Raw genomic sequence first — 19,895 nt, 5'->3', positions numbered from 1 at the left:
GGGTCCCCCACACGCCAGGCCGACACTCCACTGCTGAGCCAACCGGCCAGGGCCTGGGTTTCTTTAAAAATGCAGTTTAGGTCATTTTTAAGATTCTACAATTAGAAGTGATCACAACCAATATCCACAAACTCGATACTGTGAGGGGACTATGTTCATCCATGCTGAACTGCATCCCTAGTCATCTAATCCACCATTCAGAAATGACTCTGGTCAAACTATCAGTCTATTTTATTTGTCTGAGCCCAATTAAACTAATGCTTTGTGCATTTTTCCAAAACATTACGACCTCACTTGGGAAAAAAGTGTTTGTGATGGCTTCATGGAGCCATTTGCTGAGTGATGCTGTGTGCCAGAGAGGGCTGTACCCTCAGGTACTCTGTAGAGGGCTCCCAGAGAGCAAGCCTCCTCTGCATACAGGGGAAAGGAGAGATTCCCAGAACGAGGAAGCAGACGAGGAGTTGCCAAAGGGCTAAGGAAGTTAGAAATAAGGCCACCAGACAAGGCAGAACCTGGACAAGACAGCTGAAAAGCTGCTATAAGTTTGGCAGTTTCTCAAATAAGTTTAAATGAAGAATTACCATTATGAACCTGAAATCCCACTCCTAGAAATATACACAAAAGAATTAAAAATAACCTTTTAAACAAAAATTTGCACATGAGAGTTCATAACAATATAATTGCCAACAGATGAACAATCCAGATGCCCATTAATAGATCAGGGATGAACAGAATGCGGGGTAGTTATAAAATGAAATGTTATATATTCTGCCATAAAAAGGAGTGAAGCACTGACACAGGCTACAACATGAATGAACCTTGAGAACACTGTGCTAAGTGAAAACAGCAGACACAGAGGTCATTTATGACATGATTCCATTTATATAAAATTTCCAGTACAGGCAAACAACCCATAGCAACAGAAAGCAGACAAGTGCTGTTCAGAGACTGTGAAGAAGATAATAGACGTGATTGCTTAACATGTATTCTCCTTTCGGAGTGATGAAATGATCTGGAGTGGTGAGTGTTACACAAAACTGTAACTGTGTGAAATGGCACTGACTTGTATATACTTTGGAAGTCCAATGAGTATGCCCACTCTTGCCACTCTATTTAATATAGTACTGGAAGTCATGGCCATAGCAGTTAGGTAAGAGCAAGAATACAAGGCATCCATAGTGAAAGGAAAGAGGGTAAATTATCTCTGTTTGCAGATACATGATTTTATATATATTCATGTAGATATGTACACACATATGTTGTGTGTATATACATAAAACCCTAAAGACTCCACCAAAAAAACTGTCAACTCCAGCAAAAAAATAAACAAATTCAGTAAAGTTTCAGGATACAAACTCAACATGCAAAAATAAGTTCTGTTTCTATACACTAACAATTAACTATCTGAAAGAGAAATCAAAAAAGCAATTTGACTTTCAATAGCATCAAAAATAAAATACCTACCTACTCTCTGGCCGGTTGCTCAGTGGATAGAGTGTCAGCCAGGTGTGCAGACATCCCAGGTTTGATCCCTGGTCAAGGCACATATGAGTGGCAACCATCTGCTTCTCTATCCCTCCCGCTCCCCCTTCTCTCTCTTTTCCCCTCTCACAGCCAGCATCTTGATTGGTTTGAGTGTCTGCTCTGAATGCTGAGGATACAGTGCCAACCTCAGGCTGAGGATAGCTCGGATGATTCAAGTGTTGGCCCCAGACGGGGGTTGCTGGGTAGACATTGGTCAGGGTGCATGTGGGAGTCTGTCTCTCTATCTCCCCGCCTTTCACTTAAAAATTAATAAATAAAATAAAATACCTAGGAATAAATTCAACCAAGGAGGTTAAAGACCTGTGCACTGAAAACTATAAGATATTGATGAAAAAAAAGTTGAAGACACAAATAAATTGAAACACAGTCCATGTTCTTGGATTGGAAAAATTAATATTATTAAAATACTCATATTACTCAAAGTGATCTACAGATTCAAGCAATCCCTATCAAAATTCCAAAGCATTCCCCACACATATAGAAAACATTAACTTAAAATGAATTAAAGACATGAAACTATAGAACTCTTCGAACTAAACACAGAGAAAAAGTTCTTTGACATTTGTCTTGGCCATAATTGTTTTTGGAGACAATACCAAAAACATAGACAACAAAAGCAAAAATAAATAAATGGGACTACAACAGACTAAAAACCTTCTGCACAGCAAAGGAAACCATCAACAAAATTAAAAGGCAACTAGAGAATGGGATAAAATATTTGTGAATTACACATCTGATAAGGGGTTAATATACAAAGTATATAATGTACTCATACAAGTCAACAGCAAAATAAAAGTTGATTTAAAAATGGGCAAAGGATTTGAATAGACATTACTGAAAGAAATTATTTCACATATACAAGGATGGCAATTATCAAAAAGATGAGATAATAAATGTTGGCTAGGATGCGGAGAAAAGGGAATCCTTGTGCACTGTTGCTGGGAATATAAATTGGTATAGCCACTGTGGAAAGCAGTACGGAGATTCCTCTAAAACTTAAAAATAGAACTACCATATGATCCAGCACAGTTCCACTTTTGGGTACATATCTGAAGGAAAAAAAATAGCATCTCAAAGAGGTATCTGCACTCCCACGTTCACCGCAGTATTATTTATAACAGCTGAGATACGGAAATCACCTAAGTATCCTCCAACAGATGAATAAATAAAGAAAATGTGAGCAACAGACAGATAAATAGACAGATGGCTAACAGAATATGATTTAGCCATAACAGGAAGGAAACCCTGCCATTCGTGACAATAGGAATGAATCTGGAGGGCAACATGCTAAGGGAGGCAAATCAGAGAAAGACAGAAATTGTATGCTGTTACTTATATGTGTATCTTAAAAACAAAGAATAAATAAAAGGAAAAAAAAGTCAAACTTCTAGAAACAGAATGGAATGGTAGTTCCAGTAGAGGAGGGAGAAGGAAAAAAAGTCATGCTGGTCAAAGGGCACAGACTTTCAGTTCTAAGTTGAGTATGTTCTGATGATCTGCGTATAGCATGCTATAGTTAATAATAGCGTATTATAAATGGCCAACAGATATATGAAAAGATGCTCATCTTCATTAGTTATTAGAGAAATGCAAATCAAAACTGCAATGAGATACCACCTCATACCTGTTAGATTAGCTATTATTAACAAGACAAGTAATAGCAAATGTTGGAGAGGTTATAGAGAAAAAGGAACCTTCATTCACTGTTGGTGGGAATGTAAAGTAGTACAACCATTATGGAAGAACGTATGGTGGTTCCTCAAAAAACTGAAAATAGAACTACCTTATGACCCAGCAATCCCTCTACTGGGTATATACCCCATATACTCAGAAACATTGATACGTAAAGACACATGCAGCCCCATGTTCATTGCAGCATTGTTCACAGTGGCCAGGACATGGAAACAACCAAAAAGCCCATCAATAGAAGACTGGATAAAGAAGATGTGGCACATATACACTATGGAATACTACTGAGCCATAAGAAATGATGACATAGGATCATTTACAACAAAATTATACAAAGTGAAATAAGTAAATCAGAAAAAAACAAGAACTGCATTATTCCATACGTAGGTGAGACATAAAAACGAGACTAAGAGACATTGACAAGAGTGTGGTGGTTACGGGTTACGGGGGGGGGGGGGGAGCGGCACAAAGAAAACTAGATAGAAGGTGACGGAAGTCAATCTGACTTTGGGTGATGGGTATGCAACATAATTGATCGACAAGATAACCTGGACATGTTTTCTTTGAACATATGTACCCTGATTTATTGATGTCACCCTAGTAAAATTAATTTTAAAAAAATAAAAATAAATAATACCGTATTATATACTTGGAATCTGCAGTGTTAAGTGTTCTCACCACACTTAACAATCATAAATGTGTTAATTACCTTAATGGTATTAATCATTTTGCAATGTATAATCAAATCATCACGCTGTATATTTTTAATATTATGTAATTTTATTCATCAGTTATACCTCAATAAAGCTGAAAAAATAAAATAAAATTGTGAATTTTATGTTATGTGTATTTTACCACATTTTTTAAAAGAAAAGTTAAAAAAGAAATCCTGCTGCAGTCAAGTGAATGAACTGGCTGGGAACTGGACCCTCACCCTCCTGCCCCTGCCGGCCTGCACTGCTCTGGCCTTGCTTTCCGGTCTCCAAGCAGAAGGATAAACTTAATGAGCTCAAGTGTCAGGGCAATATAAATTATGGCTGTGGGGAAAAAAAAGGAACAACTTGATGCATGGCCAAGGATCTAAAAGAGGAATGTCTACCATTGTTTGTGATTATGGATCACATCACAATCTAATAGCAATTTTTATTCAATCAATAATTTCCATGCTGAAGACAGCCCTGTTACAGAGAATCGACAAGTAGGTACTGATAGCGACAAGCCTTGTTATTAATCTTTCCTCCACTGGCTTATCAGCCAAACTACGTAAAAGGCACCACCAAAATGGATTTTAGAAGCTTTAGAACCTTTCTCCTTTTCCCCTCTTTTCTTTTTCCCTCTCCCAAAACATATCACATAACGTAGACTCTATATTTATTTGAGTAACTTGGGGCTTGAGTGGCATAAAAAGGCAGTTCACATTAGCAATTTCACAAATCAGTAGGACCCAGGCCATCACTCAGGGTTAGCCATTATAGGCTAATAAATCATACTTTCTCTTTGAGTTGTCAATTGCCAAAAAGCTTTGTACAAATGTTGGCATCTGTAATTCCGTAAAGGCTTTTCATCTTGAAATAAGATGCTCTAGACTGATAAGAAGGGTCTTGATCAAAAAAAAATATATGCATTTTAGTAATTAAAGCTGCTGCCAGAAGTCAAATGACTCAGTGCTGAGACTGCAGTGAGTTTATCTCCCCTAAACACAAGCAGGGTGCAGGGAGCGCTGCGTTTCACTTGCAGTTTGACTGCTTTATCTTGAACTTGGAACTACACCATCTCTCACCAAGGGGAAGTAATGTAGAGATTAAGGAGACTTTCATCAAAATAAAGAAGTTTTGCTTCTCCAGGATGAGCCATCAGAAAGACCTACTCTTTGCAAACCAGGGCTCTCTCACCTGTCATGAAGAGAGCTCTTGGCTCCTTGGTACACATCACAGGAGCTGAGGAACAAAGGCTGCACACAAAGAAACATGATGTCCATGCAGGTGGAGTGGCAGGAGCCGAAAAGACAAGGTAGAATTCTGCATGGAAAAAGACCAACCAACTCAGCAACAGAAGACAGCTGCATAGTTTTGTTTTCCTGATTAGGAAGACATTTTCAGAACTTGAGATTATATATATTCATAACTATAAAACAGGCACATGCACACACAAAAAAAACCCCATAAAAATCATAATAATCACAATAAAACCATCTCTAACTGGGCCCTAAGAAGTTGACTAGCACTGGTGCAAGCATCTTCCATAAGTCATCAGAGATCATTCTCCCAACAAGTCTGACCACTCTACTTTAAAGAGAGACAGTGGAATCTTAGGACCTATCCACACACACAAGAGAACAGGGGTTCCATGGGCAAAACCACCTCAGTTGGCCACATGGAACCTTCTGACTGCTCTCTGAACAACATCCACAACATCCACATCAGCTGTAAAAACTGTAATTGTGAAAAATCTCCAAACTATCCTCTCAACTATTTTGAAAATAATTTCTATGATGGAGTCTCATTTCCTGTTCAATACATGGAAGCTACCTACAGCTTCCAGGGCTTTGCAAAGCTCAGCTCCCATCCTTTGATGCCCAGGCTGGCTCAATATTCCTCTCATCAGAAACACCTGATTCTCCTTACTCCATCTGGAGTATCAGTCAGACTCCTAGTCTATCACTCTGATCACCCAGGAAGCAGTGCTACTCAACTCTCTACTTTCCACTACCTTCTGCCTTCTACAACTACCATAATTGCATTATTTACCACCCTTCAACCCAAAAGCTTAGACTAAATCAGTTTGCAATGTTCTAACCCCAAAAAAAGTCAGTAACACCAGCCTTTTATTATATTAGCCACTATCACAGATAAAATTCTATACTTTCTATATCCATTAACTTCTAACTGCTGTCTTTCCACATGGCAACCCCAGTACCTTGCTGCAGTGATCTTTCCCTATTTAAATGGACCTGTTCTTTAACTATGTTCAAATGCAATTTCCACAAGACTTTTCTCTCATTCCTTCTTCTGCAACTTCTCCCATGGCGCTGCCTGTACATCTTTAGTTTATTAACACTAGCCTGCCCTATATCTTATTGAACAGCCTGTCCTGTATGTTCCTCTTACTCAAAAGGACATAAAGAAAAGATCTATGTGTCAGGTTTTGCTCTCTCTACTCCCCCCCAAGCCCAAGTCCCAGATCTGACAAGTGTAAGGTTTTTCCTTCTAACACTATGCCTGCAATTTGTGTGGTGGCCAACAGATGGCGATGGTGTGTCATAGTAGGTAAGAACAACAGCCTACACAGGTGAGAGGTTATGACTAAATCAAAAACATACTTACATACTCTTCTTTGTTTTGATGAAAAGTCTCCTTAATCTCTATATTATTTAATTAATTAGGTTTACTAAGATAGGCAATCCTGGCTTACCAACAAGATAGGTTCTGTGGCTTTAAAAATGTTTAAGTATTTATACACACAAAAGGTAAAAATAAGTACTATGTTATGACCAACATATGTCTAAGTTGTATTTATTAGGTAAATGTACCTGTTCCAACTTACATACAAATTCGACTTCAGATCAAATCTGCGGAACGGATTTCATTTGTAACCTGGGCACCACCTGTACTACTTCCAGAGTCCACTTCTTCTTATATCCGAATGAATGCTATAGCATTTACAAAGCACAGACATGCTTTGGTCTCATTCCATCCTCACAGACATAACAGATTTACAAATTGAAGTTGTAGGGTAACTTATTCAAAGTCAGAAACAGCTTTTGGCAGATACAGGAATAAAAGATAAATCTCCAACATATCATCCAATGCTCTCTCCACATCCCAATCACTGATTAATGCTTCACTGTAATGTTTTACTAGGAACTGGGTGGGGGTGGGGTGGGGGTAGTGGCTCAGCCTCTTGAGGACATGCCACTTGTGGTTCTCTTCTCAAGCCAACATTAGTTGTTCTAAAAATGAAAAAAAAAAACACAAAAAACCTATGGCAGTATTTAGCTAATCTTGGAAAAGCCTGAATGTCCCTGAGTCTTCAAAAAGTCCTTGCATACAAAATTGCTGTGTCTGGAACTTGAACTTTATCTTAAAGCAGGAGTCTGATCTCTATCCCTGCTGGCCATGATCTTAGAAGCTGAAGTCTGAATGACTTCCCTGGTCTGAAAAAAAAAAAGAAAGATGAAAATTTTCTACCGAGACCACGGCCTGGCTGGTAACAAGTCTAGCTGAGAACTCCTAAGTGCCTGACCTTAGCAAATGTGGTTTTAAATTTTAGTTCTTCCAATTTACACTCACATACACACACATACATACAAGAATGTACCACACAGACACACTTGCACACATGCATACAGACATACCATCTATGTCTTTTTTTAGAGACTATTTAATGAGGTCATTTTTTTCTTTTTAATCTGAACATCTAAAGTATATTTAAGAAGTGAAAATTTACCTTCAATCACAAATACACTTTTTTCTTTTCATTGTTTTATTTTTCACACTGCAAGAGGAATGGTATGGGCAAAACTGGGGGCAATTTTGCCCCTCAGATAACGCTTGACAATGTCTGGAGACATTTTTGGTTATTATGACAAAGGAGGGCAGTCCTGGCATCTAGTGGGCAGAGTGCAGAAATGCTGCCAATAGTCCTATAATGGAAAGCTCCCACAACAAACATTCCTCTTCCCCAAGATGCCCAGGTAGAGAAGCCTTGGGTTAGAGTGATTACCAAGGAGAACTTTCAAAAGGATGACAAGACAACAGAACACATAACAGAATGAGGCTCTGATTCGCAACACAGCACAGGCAATGTGAGGAGGATCTGAAGCACCGTGAACAACCCAGGATCCTCTCTCTCTATTCCTACCTCAGGGCTTCATGAAGCAGGATCAGTCAATATCTTTATGTAACTATTAATTTCATGGTGACATGCCCACCAAAATACTGCCTGAATACTAAACTAGGCCTTGTTTTCATAGATGACAGGCATGGACCTGGCCTTACTCTCTTCAATTTAATAAGAATCATGAATACTTTATTGAGTATAATTTTTAGCTAATCCCTCCAACCATTTTATGAACGAACCACTATTGATAACCTATTTCGCAGAGAGGGAATGTAATGTGTCTAGGATGAAGAATGGGCCTTGAACTCACATCTGTCAGCTTTGAAACACACACTGTACTGTTGTTTCAGGAGAACAGTGGTAAGCCAAAATATTCTTTCAGATTGGTAGATACTTTTTCTTATAAAGCCATTACTCTCACCATCACCAGCATCACCGCCACTACCACCACCACCACCACCATTACCATCATCATCATGCCTCAGAAGTCGACCTCCATGGTTTGCTTTGACCTTAACCATATTTTGCACCTGTCTCCCAAAAGTCTTCTTCAGAACCCCTCATGAACGTCTCCTTCTTCTGAGCCCCTAGAATCTCAACAACATGATTGTGGCTTCATTATGTCCTGCCTCCTATTGTACACCCTGCTGTTATCTTTCCTTGTCCCCCGTTCAATGAGAATGACCAGTCCTGGAGGGCCATGTCTAAATCCTTCTGGCAATGAACCAACCACCAGGTTGGGGCAGTGGGCAGCATTCAGGCTGCTCCTGGGTCTGCTTCTGGTAAGGACTTTTTTGAGGGAAGGCTGATCTGCTAATGTCAGCTCATACTTTTCCTGCTAAACAAGAGGACACATCATGCTGGCAAGATCTGCTATTGGCGACAATATTTCAACCAGAGATGTAGCCCAGTCCCTCTTGTATAAAGTGTGTCCATGCAGAATATCCCAGGGAATTAATTACTGACAGAATCCAAAAGCTCACCTAAAGTATCATTCAGAACCAACCAATAAGCTTTTGATAAGGAAGTCTTCCCCAAACTGCAGATACAGTTCCCTGGGTAGAAATTTTGATGAAATATTTTAGAGGGTACATACAATGAAACATTCCTGGGGGTATAAGATTGCTGAGCAAATTTAAGGAAGTAACTAAGATACTAATTAATTTGTACCAGTTATATCTTATTCAAAATATTGATTTGTTATTCTTCATTAAGGGGTTAAGGCTCATTAGTAAATGGAACATTTTAATAATTCAATAATTACCCAAGTAATTAATATACTATCCCCTAGAAAAATTAACCACAATTATCCTGGAGGGCACTTACTCTACAGCGTTAGACTAGACCCTGGGAAAAAGATGGCAAGTTTCTGCCTCCTTCAAAACCCCACCTGGAGGCAGACACCATTACATCCCGGTTCCTACTTCCATGGCTGAAATGGGGGAGAGCTCAGCACAAACCCCAGGTGACTGCCAGCCAATAAGGTAGCACTTAAGATGAAACCTGTTTATCCTAAGGAGTATCCAATTCAAATCTTTCACTTGCTTTTGCCAAAACTGAGATGAAGGAAGTAAAATGTCTTAGCTGAGTCCCATTGGTCAGACAGACTGGGGAAGAGAACAGGGCATCTGCTCCAGTTAAGTGCATGTCTCAGTTCAACAACAATGAATTTAAATAAGTCTTAGAGCTAACACACAGAAAGTTCCAAACCCAACAGTGCCATCCCCATCACTCACCCTGCAGAACACAAATCCATAAAACAAAGAGGTGAAGTCCCCTCTCTGAGACCCTCTGTCTGTTTCTCATTAGGCCTGCTGTGTGTGATTGCTGTTTGGCCTTGGACGCTGGGGATGGCATTTATTTTCATGGCTGTTTCACAGTATGATAAGTGAGAAAATAACATTCTAAAGGGTCAAACAGTTCCAAGAAGGTCAACTTGAGGGTCAGAGCAGAGATGGGGCTGCCACTCAGAATTCCCATGGCCCTGGGAAGCTTTCACTGGTGGACCACATAGCTCTCCAAGCCCCCAGTCAGTCTAATTTCCTGAGTGTCTTTACAGGAACAATTTCTGCAGGTGCAATTAAGTCAGTAAGCTTTAAAACAAATGTAATCCTTGAGGTACAACTGTCAAAAAATGGTCTTGAAGTAGGTAGTTCTTAGCCTACATTTTAATGTAATATTTTCAAATAATTAAAGTAACTCTGTGTAGGCAAAATCTTCACTCATTCGTTTTACATTTATGTGCACACAAAGCTAATTTTGGCCTTGTACCTGAGACCCCTACCACATCTTAAACACAATTTTCTCTTAGGTAAGGATATACAATGCAACTTTAGCAAAAGTATCAAAATTAGAAGGAAAACATTTAAAATGCAAATTTAAGATCATAGTATTAATATGAAAATGTCTTCACCACATCCTAACTCTTCCCCACCTTTCTACGGATACATCAATTCTTCACACATTAGATGTGCTCTCTTTATATCTAGATTGCTATGATATTAAAAAGAAAGCTCTTCATTTCCATGCTGCTGGTGTATAGAATTTGTTTTCAAATGGCGGCAAACATGGTATATTCTTTCAATAGAGGAAACTTGAGCATGCTTTTATAGATCAAAATTCACAGCACATGAAAGCATTTAAAATCCAAATAGGTGAATGATCACTGTACAAAATGGTGAATTTTGACATGTAATGCCGGTGGCCAAGGCCAGGAAGGTTCACATTGGATTCAGGCAGACGGTAAAGAAACTGCAGGGCCAAAAAGCATTAGGGCCATTCTGTTTAGTAGAGTCTCACAAAAGCGGACAAGCACACAGGCAGGGAGGGAAAAACCACTCTCTGGCACACAAGCAGCAAGAGTGGCCCCTCACAGTGGTGGGCAGGCAACCCGCCATCCACAATCCCCCGTCTCTCTCGAGCGCAAGCACTCATAGCCTTATATGGGCCATACACACGTGGCGCTGCCACACACTCCTGCACTAATCAGGCCAAGTGCTCGCAGCCGGTAAACCAGTGAGCAAGCCTAACACAGCTGCACCACATGACACCAGGCCTAACAGATATAGGTGGAGGAAGGAACGCAGAAACTGAAAAGTCACCCAGTGAAAGCTGGGGCTGGTGCACACATAACTCACGTTCCCTGCAGTCCAGCCCACTGGCAGGACACAGCAGCCCCCACAATGCAACTGCCAAGGTGATTCTGGTGAGGATGGGGCAATGAATAAAACTGCGAAAAAATAATGTGACCTTTCAAAGGCCCGTGGAAAGAATATTACGTGTAGTTATTTCTTAAACTGATATAGATGGTTAAATCATTGAAATGGAGAGTAAGGAATCGCAGTGACACAGCAAACAGGTGGCTATTAGGCATGATGATTACACAGCTTTTATTCCTTCAGATCCCAGCAGCCATGGCTGTTAGTATAACTAGCCCTTCAGCAGTGGTGACCCACAATGAGGTGCACATTCTTCACATTTACTCCTTTTATTTTTTTTTAAGTCTCTCAAAACACCTGTGGTATACACAGTGTCACTCAGAAAAAAAGCATGCCAGTTTGTGGGGCAGCTGTGTTAGGCTTGCTCACGGGGTTACCAGGTGCAAGCACTTTGCCTGATTAGTGCATGAGCATGTGGCAGCACCACGTGTGCATGGCCTATGTAAGGCTATGGGTGCTTGCACTTGGGGGGATTGAGGATGGCAGATTGCTTGTCTGCTACTGTGAGGGGCCATTTTGCTGTTTGTGTGCCTGAGAGGCGGTTTCCCCTGCCTGTGTGCTTGTCCATGGTTGTGAGACTCTTAAATGGAATGGCCCAACGCTTTCTGGCTCTGCAGTTTTTCTACTGTCTGTCCAAATCCAATGTGAACCTGCCTGGCCTCAGTCACCAGCATTACACAGTTCTAAGAACATGAGACTCACATGAGCTGCATGCTGTGCACATTTCAGACATTCGGTCATCCACTAGCCAAAGACGGAACTGACTTCTAGGGCAAAATTAACACAAGGGGGACTTGGGAAGGACTGAAAAGCCCTCGCACCTGTGTGAGAAGCCACACTAGAAGATAGACTTTTGAGTTGTTTTACTTAATAACAAAAGCTCAACCAAACACAACAAAAACAGAAACAACACTTTGAGAGCCAATATCCTATAAATTTAAAAGTAAGAATCATGACTTTTGTAATACATAATGCACAATGGTAAAGAGGGTCTTATTAACTTAGAATTGAGGGGAATGTGGATTTTTCAACTTATTTTGAGATGTCAGAATATGTGCTTTCAGATGTCAAAGGGTGAGTTGCATCTTGACAACTCAATAAATAGTAAATGCAGTCTTAATCAAAGGCAATTTAAATTAATTAATTTTCTATATATTCTTCTTATTCTCTTGCTACCTTCTATTTTAACTGAAACCAAGAAAGGGACAAAGTAGAGCAAAATCCTGTTTAACAAAAATATATATCTATCTTCTTATCTTCTAAGCATAGAAGCAAATCTGAGAGATTTAATACTAGCTGGAGAGTAACTAAGCCCAATTATAATTATCTTGCTAGAAAGAGAAATTAATTAAATATCCAGAGATAAAGACCCCACAGCAAGACGAGCATAAACACACAACTGGAGAATAACAGGGCCTTGAAATAAAGAAGAGAAGGGGAAGGCAATATTTAGCACATCTGTTCAGACAATAATGGAACGAGGTAATCTTTTCAAGAGAACAAGGAGTACATTACATTGGAAATGAGACTACCTGGCGGCAGAGTCAGCCAATTCCCTAACTCTCCTCTTCAACTTTGTGATTTGCTAATGTAAAACACATGTCTCCCTTTTGCACTAAGTTCAAATGACTCTGGAATTCCAACTGTGCAGCTCAGCGACTGAACCAGAACAAGGGGAGAACTTGTCAGGATTTAAGAGCTTTCAGCAAAGCCCTTCAATTGCAGCCAGCACCCTATTCCACAGAAGGATATCAATTATAGATAGTGACTTGCTTTAGCAGGCAGTCGGGACTGTCAGACACTAGATCGACAGCCATGAAGAATCATGAATCTTTCTATTAACTGTAAGAGGGGGAAAGAATGGGTCATGGCTATAAATAAGGCACAGCATCAGAATGGTTTAACACCTTGCCTCTTGGTTGCATGCACCATGGAAATTCAACTAATTCACAAAATGTCCTCTCTCCAAGGAAAGTCATAAGAACAAAAGCAGTGAATGCTTCCTTCTGTCCTTGAAAAAAAGTGGTTTTTGAAAGTGGTATTATTTCCATCTACCATCAATGTAATTAGGTAGAACTGAAGTACCTATTCATTCAGTCAACAAAAAGTAAAGCACCTATTCTAAACCACTCCCCTGCATATGTGCTGCTGAAGTTAGCACAAACCAGTCCCCCTGCAAATGCTACTAAATATACCCGTGAGTATGAAGGCACTTGTATGTCATGTGAACTAACATCAATTTAAGTGCACAAATTTGTCATTTCCACACTTTGGATAACAAGTAAAAATGGTACCAAATAAGTAATATAAACTAGCATCATTAAGTTGTTGTAAATTACAATTTTTAATTCACTTATTTACTCATATAACTTATTGCAGACTAAAATTAATATACAGGTAATATATTAACTTTCCTCTAATTCTAATATAAATTTATTCCAGCTATTTGAAATTTTTAAAAATCTACTGTATTCATTCATTTTTATAAGAAAACCGACAACATGGTAGTCATTAATTGAAGTTCAAGCAGCTTTACCTTAAAACTACTCATCTATTAAAACAATATCACTGCCTGAAACCTTTTGCCACTGAGTAAATACAAAAATCTGAAAAACTCACTATTTTTAATTTCTTTATTTATTATTTTCCTTTGCTTAATCCCTTCACCTTTTTCACACGGCCCTCCAACCCCCACCTCTTCTGACAGCTGTCAGACTGTTCTCTGTACCTATGAATCTATTACTATTTTGTTTGTTAGCTCGTTTTGTTCATTAGATTCCATGTATGAGTGAGAATATATAGTACTCATCTTTCTCTAACTGGCTTATTTCACTTAACATAATACCCTCCAGGTCTAACTGTGCTGTCACAAAGGGTAAGATTTCCTATTTAACAGCTGAGTAGTAGTCCATTGTTTAAAGGTACCACAGCTTTTCTACTCACTCACTTACTGATAGATATTTGTTTGATTTTTTAATATTCACTGTTTTTTCAAAACTTTCATGTTCAGGAGGCAGCAATACGGTTATCACCACCCCCACCCCCCAATGTTACTCAAACCTGGCCTCTCATGAGCATCACAATTCCCTTTAGATGCAGACTTCCTATTTAAATGTAAGCTCCTGTTTCACTGCTCATATAATAATAGCTGAGCAGCAACCACAGCACTCCTTGAGAATGACTTCTACACAGAAAAGGTGACACGGGGCTGCGTCATCTCTCAGAAGGGCATTTTAGCAAGCACTGCCAACATCCTGGTTGTGACGGCAGTTGTTACACAAACAATTCTCTCATGCTGTACATTCCTTATATCTCTCAGGGTACTCTTGGCATTATCTACTCTTTGGGAACATTTTCTATTTTAAAATAAAAATTCAAAACCTCTTTTTCCCCTTTAGTATGAAAATGTCTGTGGTTTCCATTAAAAGAGTCAGCAGCCCTGGTCAGTTGGCTCAGTGGTAGAGAATCAGCCTGGGGTGTGGAAGTCCTGGGTTCGATTCCCAGTCAGGGCACACAGGAGAAGCACCCATCTGCTCCACCCTTCCCCCTCTTCCTCTCTAGCTCTCTCTTCCCCTCCCACAGCCAAGGTTCCACTGGCACAAAGTTGGCCTGGGCACTGAGGATGGCTCCATGGCCTCTTCCTCAGGAGCTAGAATGGCTCCAGTTGCAACAGAGCAATGCCCCAGAGCATCATCCCCTAGTGGGCTTGCAGAGGTGGATCCTGGTTGAGGGCATGAAGGAGTCCGTCTCTCTGCCTCCCTGCTTCTCACTTCAAAAAAAAAAAAAGAGTCAGCAAGAATAAAGGGTTAGTAAGTCAGGCTTAGCTTAAAAATAACACTTTCATCAAATTAAAGAGAAAAAATAAATTAAGTTCATAGAAAAATCTGAAAACATACTTTAATTAAAACCATCTGATTTTCTAGTTCCTTGGTGTGCTGAGAAATCTATAATTCTTCCTATACTATTACAGGGAGACATGATTAAAAAAGAAACAGAGGGGGGAAACCCTGCTGAGGTCATGTTAAATCCATAAAACATTTTGTATATAACAGATCTCAAAACTGGAAAATCATATATTTAACACTATAAGGTAGCTGCAATGTATAAAACATATTACACAAGATGAGCTGAGTTGCATAAGATACACTTCAAAGGCTCAAGCAGCCTATAAAGCATGTGGGGTTTTGTGAGGAATTTTATAATTTGAGTGTTTATTTATATGAAGGAGGGTCATCAAGAATTACAAATCACCTAAAAATAAAAAGTTACTAGAAAAGACAACAGAATATGTGTGCATATGGGCGAGGGAGACACAACAAAAGCCACACTGTCAGATTTTCTCTTGTATTAAAAGATTATGGAACTGCCACACCTAGCAAATCATCCTTGCCTTAACGGGACCCTGTACACCTGTAGCAGAGCGTGTGAGCTATAACTTGTTTCTCTTGATTATCTAAATGCCCTTCCATCTCAGATGCTCCTGGATCCCATCTGCCAGGACACTCCACTGGCCCGAGAGAAAGTGCTAAATAAAATGAAATCCCGGCAAGGGCCTGAAGCACACCAGGCAAGAATGCAAGCATACAGAGAACTGTGTTATTTGAAACAATGCCCAGGGGAGCGAGGGAAAAGGCTTCAGAATCCGGTATAGCAAGAGAAGGTATGGTTTTCAATCTGACCAGGCAGCAGTTTTCAAAAATAAACATCATTAAACACATTTTACAATGCATACTGCTTTTTCCATGAAAACTACAAGGGTTGGTTGGCCTCAAGTCAAGAAACTGTGCTAATGGCTTGCCCCAAGCATCCACCTATCTCACAAAAACAATGGGAGACTCCTGAAGTGTGAGGAATCAGAGGAAGGCCTACGACAGAAAGAACCCCCACCTACACAATTTTTTCCATTGTTACTCTTTGAAAGGAGACTCAGACTTGGGTAAAAGGTTAATAATAATTCGTGTCCAGCTTACTATTACTCAATAACCATCAAAGTCACTAACTCAAAATAGTGTTCTCTGACTTACAGTACCAGAGTCATTACACTGTCTATTGAAGACTTTATTGAATTTTACGCTAAGCTTTAGTTGACTGAACAGGTCAAGCACTGTGGTTCAGACTTCCCTTTATTCTGAGTCACAAAGGTCTCTCCATTGTGTAATGCTGCTACCTCAGAAACCTGACTTAGCGCAGGGTCAGGGAAGCTGATCCCACAGAAAGGTCACGCAACTGTGAAGTCCAGTTCCAGAGTCCCTTCCACTTACATGCACCAGCTGCTCCTGGGTGTCAAACTCCCGTGTGCAGCCTTCCCAGTGGCAGTTTGTCTCATAGATGACTTCAGGCTCCTGCTTGCTTTCATCTTTGTCCCCTTCTTCCTTTACCAGGGTGGTTACCTCTGGCTGTTCCTGACAGGCAGGGGGTGAGAGGGAAAAATCAGATATAATGGGAGAAAAGATAAGAACAACAACAGCAACAAAAAAACTCTGACTTACGTTTTCCTCCTGATGCAATTTTTCAGTGAAAATAAAATGCAGCCCAGGTCTATCTACTGGGTTTTATGAATGGAAAGTCAAACATATGGACTCATTTGTGTGCATTTTTTCAGATTTACCAAATACATCTTCAAAGATTATGAACTTGTGATTAAAGACAACAGGCCAAACCATAATGATGATAAGAAAGGGCTAAACTCTGCTGTCCTTGAATACAAAAAGAAAAACTAGAATATTATCCAATAAGGGATGCGATTAAGCTAGGTCATGTCATCTTTAACGAAAAGACAGGTCTTTCTCTTTTGGTTATATTCTTTTTAGTATATTACTTTGTTTGTTCTCATATTTTGGAATCCAGGGAAATAATTACCAGTAATTCTAATTCTGTTTTCCTTGCTGTTGGAGGCTGTAAAAGGCACTTTGTGGATTTTAAACGGATAATGGCTTCTTGGTTCAACTTCTGATGTCCAATGATATACTCTTTGCCCAAGAACCATGTCATCTAAAGCTGGGGAAATACGGTCTTTCCTAGACTTCTCAAGCAGCTTTGTAGCAATTTAAATACAAAGAATTTTCTAGACTTCTGGGAGACAATTAGGTGTGTAGGTTTGAATTCTAATCTGAGGTTAGATAAGGTGCCGACTAGCAAAATGCAAGAGTCTTCTCAGGACTTTGGGTAAAGGATCAGAATCTAAATAGCCTTAAAACAGGTAAGGCTCCCTGTTCTCCAGGGTCTCCTAGCAAGTGGAAATGAGCAAAACAAGAATAAAAGCATGGCTGGCAGGGAGCATCACTAGCTCTGCTCCACTCAGGTTCAGGGCCAGGAGCTCACAGATCAGACCCAAGGTCAGGACTGAAGGTTGGTCACAAGGATGGTCAAGTAACAAATACACCCAACCACTTGCTCTGTGAACCAGTTTATACCTCACACAGGTTCCTGAAGTTTTCGTGTTTGCTTCTAAGTTAGAGAAACAAGATGTATCAGATTCTGTAAAGTGCCTTTTGTCAAGTGCAGAGCCCAGGTGTCTCACCTGCTGACCCCGTGGCCCTGGGCTGGGCAGGTCCTCGTCAGGTTTGATCTTGGATCTCTTGTTGTGCATCAGGTCTCCAGTACTGCTCACGGCAGACTCACTCGTAGGCTTGTTCTGCCAGCCACGGTTCCAAAAACAGAGACAAAAATTAGGTTTTGATCAATGAGCAGGACCACCGCTAAAACATGCACCTTGGGAGAAGCACGCTTGTCTGACATGGGAGCAGTGACTGGTGATGCTCCAATACCATGGGAACAGAAACACCTCCACGAGGCAGCTCCTTGTTTGTACCTGAGCATAAACTCCCTTGGTTTATAAAAGCTAGAGGAATAGAGCTGGGGGGCTGGGATTAACAATTTCCAATAGGGTATTCAAAAGAAGAAAGCTGTGAGGTGGGTAGGACACCAACACAAACTGTTTGCAAATTTTTTTATTTAGAGTATTCAGATTACTCTCTGGGCATGAACGGTGTGCAGATAAGTTTTATTCTTACTTTGAAGAATCACACGATTCTAAATGCCAATAAACAGTGACCGCACGAGAGCAACACATCCATGAATGCATTTCTGTTGCGTGGGGGTACAGACAGCACTGGGTCAAAGTGGAGCCTTATAAAGCAGCTCTCTTTTCTACTGAGAACAGAAAGACTCTCATGGAAGAAGCTGTTGTTAATGGAGGGCCACATACAGAGCTGAAGATGAAGACAGGCTGCACGCCGTGCAGAAAAGCCCTGGAACTGCAGGGCTCTGTGCGTAAGAAGAGCTGACACAGTGGACGGCCCCCCTCTACGATGACCAAAACCAACCCATGCGCTGAGCTGTTTCTCTCACCTGTGAGGACTCGGAAGGCCCCGAGCTGACCTGGACAGGGTTCAGAACCGTAGGGATCCCTGGAATAGGCCTCTGTGTTGGAAATGTTGGGGCAGGATGGAGGAGCGGAGGGCTGTGTCCAAAGGCCGAGCCTAAGCTCTGCTGCCGGCTTAGGATTTGCTGATGCACATGAAGAGACACAGGTGCGGAGGGGTAGGTGAAGCTCAAGGCAGGGCTACGGGGCAACAAAGAGCAGGAGACCGTCACTGACACGGAGTACAGAGACTAGAGCAGTGGCCCACATTTGCACCTTTAGACCTAGTTTTAACACCCAAGTCCTATCAGGCTAAGTTAAAAGGTACTAACAAGGCCTAACAAACATCTTGAGAACTTCCAAGAGAAAGATGACAGACACACATGTGTGCACAAATACGCAGACCTAAAACAGCACTCCGTGAAATGAAACAAAGGCATCAGCTCCATAACAGCTATTTATTGCAATAACAGACTTTATATAAAAAAGAAAATGGGTGACTACAAGCTTTATAGTACTTTTATTGGCTCTCAACCCCATATGTCCCATACACAGAGCAATTCCTTTAATCTTGGCTCCCACTGTGCGCTTTCATATGTCTCCCGATCTTATTACAAGAGGAAAGAAAATCAATTGGTTAAATGTGTTTTGAACACCATACTTGTCATATCACTCATTTGTTTGTAAAGATGGAAAGCTTGGTTCATCCAGAATGCCAACTAAAGAATTTCCATCAGTGCCGTCTGGTTACAGAAACTGATAGATTAACCTCTCCTGGGTGAAATCGCTGATCAATGGGCTTTGGTGGAGGAATATTCCAAAGGGAGAGTACAGCTCCCTCTTCCAGTTAAACTACATTAAATGTCTATTAAAGCCCATTATACATGCTAATGCCTGTCACGACTTCATTAGGCCTCGGGATTGCCCAGGCCACAGTACTTTCGGAAACTGCACTATTACCTAAAGATTTCTCGACGAGTAGGCAATGCCAAATTATCCTTTGTGCCAGCATAGTTTAGAAATCAAAGCCTCTTAAAAGAATAAAATCCTCTTGAGGAATCTGCCAATGGCTTAAAAAATACATGAAAAACTATAAATGCATTCATGAAAATTCCTGTCTTTAAAAATAATCAGTGAAAAAAATATACATATATATATATTTCCTCCATCCTGCCATGTAACACACAGAAACAATCAGGATTTCTTGTAATGTCAAAGGTAGAAATCATGCAAATTTACAA

The 19,895-nt window shown here is 40.3% G+C and overlaps 1 protein-coding gene across 3 annotated transcripts in view; it reads right to left on the bottom strand.

Annotated features, from left to right (window-relative positions):
• GLI3 (GLI family zinc finger 3) overlaps positions 1-19,895 on the bottom strand; it is a 380,830-nt gene that overhangs the window by 81,812 nt on the left and 279,123 nt on the right. For all 3 annotated transcript variants that reach the window (XM_066341812.1, XM_066341814.1, XM_066341813.1), the window contains 3 exons: positions 18,642-18,855; positions 17,812-17,925; positions 16,553-16,693 (listed from right to left, as the gene is read on the bottom strand). In XM_066341812.1, coding sequence (XP_066197909.1) covers positions 16,553-16,693; positions 17,812-17,925; positions 18,642-18,855 — 469 coding nt within the window. The remainder of the gene's footprint in view (positions 1-16,552; positions 16,694-17,811; positions 17,926-18,641; positions 18,856-19,895) is intronic.

Source organism: Saccopteryx leptura, chromosome 6 (assembly GCF_036850995.1).
Source record: "Saccopteryx leptura isolate mSacLep1 chromosome 6, mSacLep1_pri_phased_curated, whole genome shotgun sequence".
Lineage (NCBI taxonomy): Eukaryota > Metazoa > Chordata > Mammalia > Chiroptera > Emballonuridae > Saccopteryx > Saccopteryx leptura.
This window is presented reverse-complemented; position numbering and strand designations above follow the sequence as displayed.